At 57.7% G+C, this 4413-nt stretch overlaps 1 protein-coding gene across 1 annotated transcript in view; it reads left to right on the forward strand.

Moving 5' to 3' along the window:
* Window positions 1-4413, forward strand: part of MNT (MAX network transcriptional repressor) — a 16553-nt gene that overhangs the window by 1775 nt on the left and 10365 nt on the right. The window contains exon 2 of the mRNA XM_010861663.1: window positions 4203-4405. Within this exon, the coding sequence (XP_010859965.1) occupies window positions 4203-4405 (203 nt within the window). The remainder of the gene's footprint in view (window positions 1-4202; window positions 4406-4413) is intronic.

Consider the following 4413-nt stretch of genomic DNA (forward strand, 5'->3'; position numbering starts at 1 on the left):
AAGACCTCCGTTTTCCGGACTGCTGCGAGGGTCGCAGACCTGGATCGGCAGCGTGTGCAGTATCCGGGGACTGCTGCCCCCTCCAGCCCTACCTCCAGCCCCCGGTCGGGTGGATTGTGGTGGAGAGAGTGCTTCGCCCTCCTTTCCTTTCTGCCTATTGTTGCTTCAATGATGAGTCATGCAGGAGGTAGTAGTGTGTGTTGTGTGCGCGCGCGCGCCTGCAGCGTGTACCGCCGCCGCTGCGGGCGGGGGGAGTAGCAGCAGGCCACGGGCGGGGGAGCCGCGGGTCTGCCGGCTGGCCGAGTCGGTTCGTCCGGCCTCTCAAGGTCAAGAGTCACTTGAGATACGCGAGACTGAGAACGCTTGGGTTTTCGGAACTGAGGGGTCAGGACGTCGGCTCACGCGCCCCTCCCCCTTTCTTCGAGGTCCAGATCAGGGTCAGGCGGTGGACAGTGCAGGTGGTGACCGAGATTGTCCTGCGTGCGGGACCAGCGCGGCTCGGGGAGGAGCGTGCACAAGATTTGGAGAGATTGAGTCACCTGCTACCGCCATCCACAATGCAGTTCAGGAGTCCCTATTGTGTCCCCACTGTGTACCGCCCACTGTGCTAGAGGCGGCAGGATTGACCAAAGGAACACTCACTTCACCTTCACTTACCCCGCAGACTGGTTGGCCGTGTAAGGGAGGGGAGTAAACGCTCACTGTCAGTGTCTGCCACCCTTTCTGAAATTAGTCAGTCCAGAGCTGAGAGTAAGAATCACAAGGATGACGTCTGCAACACTTGGAAGGAACCTGGGTATGGCTCTCCACTAAGAAGTTGTAGCGCGCTGCCCCTCCCCCAGGTGGTGAGAACTAGAGGCAGGCAGTTAAGGCTTCTTCTTGGTGGAGCAGGAGGTCTTAGGGGATGGATGGATGGATGCTGGAAAGCCAGATTTACTCCCAAAACTCATGTACAGATAGCTTGATTTGGCTGCAGCAGCCTAATCTCTAGAATTCATTTTTTGCTCCTACTAGAGGTTTTGTTCTCTAAGTCGGGGTGGTGAGAAATGGAAGAGAAGTGGGGGTGCTGCTGCGGAGCTTGCTGACCAGAACTGCTTTCTGGGGAGTGTGTACCTGATGGGCAGCCGTGAACAGGGATCCTTTTGTCTGGGCCCCCATTCAACTTCAAGCCTCAAGTGACTGTTTTCTGACCTAGACCAGCCACTCTGTTCACGTGATGAGTCCAAGGATGTGTGTGCACCTTCATGTTGGTACACGAAGGGAAAGGGGAGGGCGAGGCCATCCTGGTGGCCAGCATGAAGGCCTGGTCATTGCTATCAATCAGAGAAGTTGACTCAAATGAGACCCTCTTCTGAGCTAGTCCCACCCTGTGCCTGCCTTGTGCACCACTGTCCCTATTACATGTAGAAGGGGAGAACCCCCCTGAACATTGGGAGGCCCCTGATACGGTCTCCTCTGGCCCCAGCTGTGTGCCGGCTGAGGTCCTGGGCCACAGTGGCTTCGGGGAAAGCACAAAGCCTGTACTCTTCATTGGGGGCTGTAGCCTTGGCACCCGGGTCACCCAGAAGGGTGGTGCTCAGTTCTCTGGGGGCAGCTTCTGGGCAGAGCCCGGGGAAGGTGCCAGAGTATGTGTGTGCATGTATGGGAGTGAGAAGAGGGTGCAGCAGTATTTAGGAGCTTAAACTCATATTGCTGACACTCATTTGCTCCGCACGCTCTGTTTCCCTCTTCCCAGTGCACAGGAGAAGGGACCATACTGGGCAGGGATGGGTCAGAACCGGCCAGGAGGAGACAGGAGGCTTTAGTGGGCTGGATCTGGCCTGGACTGCCACCCTCTTCAGCGTCAGTTAAGCTTTTTCATGCTGATCCAGGTGTGATAGATCTTGGCCATTCACCTGGGCCCTTCCTGGCACCTGTGAGCCTGGCACCTGCCTGGCTCCCGAAGAGAGAGGATATATGAGAAGGAGGGTGCCACCTTCTGGTGGAGCTTTGGAGTTGCCTTTATACATGGGGAATACAAGAAAGGGAATACGGAGACCCTGAGGTTTGCCTCCATCCTGGGTCCCCAGAGCCCCTGACCTCGGGGCCTGAGGCCCTGTCTGTCGCCCTGCTTGTGGGAGAGGGGCACACTTGCCCCGAGGCCAGTGAAAGCCCAGGTCCTGGCTCAAAGGAATGGAGGTAGGGCTGTGTTGGGCTTCGAGCTCCGGGACCTTGTCTTGGGGTTGGGGTCTGGGGAGGTGCGGAGTGCACTCGGGGTGTCCTGGGCTGGGCCTGAGAAGGTCTCCTTGACTGAACTCAGCAGGTTTCTTTCCCAGTGTGGAAAGGGGAGCGCAGAGGGTGGGTTTTCTCCAGGGCCGCAAAGGAAGCCAGTGCTGGTGGCTGTAAAGCAGCAGGCCGGGCAGCTTCCCTTCCTGAGGGGCCGGGGGAGACACGGAAGAGGCTGTGCTTGCTGACTCTAGCCCTTGAATGCTGGCTGCTGGGAAACCACTGAGCGCTTCCCCTCTCAGAACACTTCCCCCTACTTCCTCCTGCACCTCTTCTTCTCGGCAGGAGGAGGGGCTCTGAGCAGGCCTGGCACACACACCAGTGGTTGATTGGCCAAAGGGCCCCGAGGCTGCATGTTTTCTGGGGTCCCTGGCCCAAAGACCTGTGGAGAGGGTGATGCTATCCTCTCCTACAGGGGCACTTGGCCAGCCTTGCCCCCCCAGCCCCACCCCTTGTGGGTGGTGGTGTGTTTGGGGCGTGTCCGCTTTGTGCTGTCAGCTCTGTTAGTCAGCAGTGTGGTGAATCGGGCAGGAGGGGAGGGCTGGCCTGCTCCCTGGCCCCAGCCTATAGCCAGGGAACTGGAATGGTGGGGCCTGGGAGGGGATGGGGCAGGGTGGGGATGGAGAGGGGCGTCTCAATCAGGAGGGGCTTCTCCCTTGGCCCTGTTCTCCGCCCACCGCTGAGCAGGCCTCCCCTTATGGTGGGGCTTTCAGTAGAGATGCTGAACTGAGGCGTGCAAGGTTGTTGGAACTCTTTGCCTTGTTCAACCCGTTACCTGCTTTCCTTTCTGCTTGCCTCTTCCCTTTCTAGTCTCCTGCTGGTGGTGGTGGAATAAGTTCCAGCACAACCAAGGGCAGAGAAAGACCAGGAGCATTTGGGGTATAAACCGCGATTGAGGAAACAGGCTTTGGGACCTAGCCTGGCAGTCCTGAGTCCCAGGCCTTGTTGTCTCATGTGTGGGCTGAAGGCGATGTCCCCTCCCTGCTTGCAGTGTGGGGCTCTCGTGAGACACATGGGTGTAGGGGGTGTGTGTGTGTTTATTTGCAGTATGACCCTCAACAAATCATTTTGCCTCTTAAAGCTAATCTGTCTCATCTGTGAAATGAAGGTAATGCCTGCCCTCTAGAAGGTAGCTCCCCAGAATCTAGGATTTGACTGCCTCTTGTCTTCTCCTGTGGGGCTTCCTTGATAGCTCAGTTGGTAAAGAATCCACCTGCAATGGAGGAGACCCCGGTTCGATTCCTGGGTCAGGAATATCCTCTGGAGAAGGGATAGGCCACCCACACCAGTATTCTTGGGCTTCCCTCATGGCTCAGCTGGTAAAGAATCTGCCTGCAGTGCAGGAGACCTGGGTTCAATCCCTGGGTTGGGAGGATACCTTGGAGAAGGCAAAGGCTACCTACTCCAGTATTCTGGCCTGGAGAATTCCGTGGACTGTATAGTCCATAGAGTTGCAAAGAGTCAGACACGACTGAGTGACTTGCACTTTCTCTTCTCCTGTGAGATCACTTGTGGACTGGCCTCTCCCAACCTCATCTACCACTCCCTCTCCTCAGCCTTGTTGCCCCTGCCCATCACCTGCTTAACACTTCAACCTGCAGTGTGCCAGGCCTCCTCCCGCACGCTCACTGACAGCTTCTGCTCTGTCCTTCCATAGCCCCTCTCTTCCCACAACCTGGGTTGTTAATCCTGTGGTTTGTCCTATGCCCCTCCTCCCCTGGTCTATGAGCTCCTCAACAGCAAGGATCAGGAGTCTGTTTTATTTGTTCACTGCTGTGCCCTGTGCCTGGCTGGGTGTGGATGAGTGTATGTATTTGTGCTGTCACTGGGTGGTCCCTGGCATGGGGTCAGGATGGGTTACAGTTGGGAGGACAAGGGGAGCTGGGGCGCCAGGACAGCAGGCCCTGCTGAGAGACCACTGTGTTCTCTCTGTGCAGAGGAACAGGAAAGGCTTCGCCTGGAGCGGGAGCGGGAGCAAGAGCAGAAGAAAGCCAACAGCCTGGCCCGGCTGGCCCACACCATGCCGGTGGAGGAGCCCCGCACTGAGGCACCGCCTTTGCCTCTGTCACCGCCAGCCCCTCCGCCAGCACCCCCGCCACCACTGGCCACCCCAACCCCACTGACTGTCATTCCTATTCCAGTAGTGAC

The sequence above is a fragment of the Bison bison genome, unplaced genomic scaffold (genome assembly GCF_000754665.1).
Source record: "Bison bison bison isolate TAMUID 2011002044 unplaced genomic scaffold, Bison_UMD1.0 scf7180017864472, whole genome shotgun sequence".
NCBI lineage: Eukaryota > Metazoa > Chordata > Mammalia > Artiodactyla > Bovidae > Bison > Bison bison.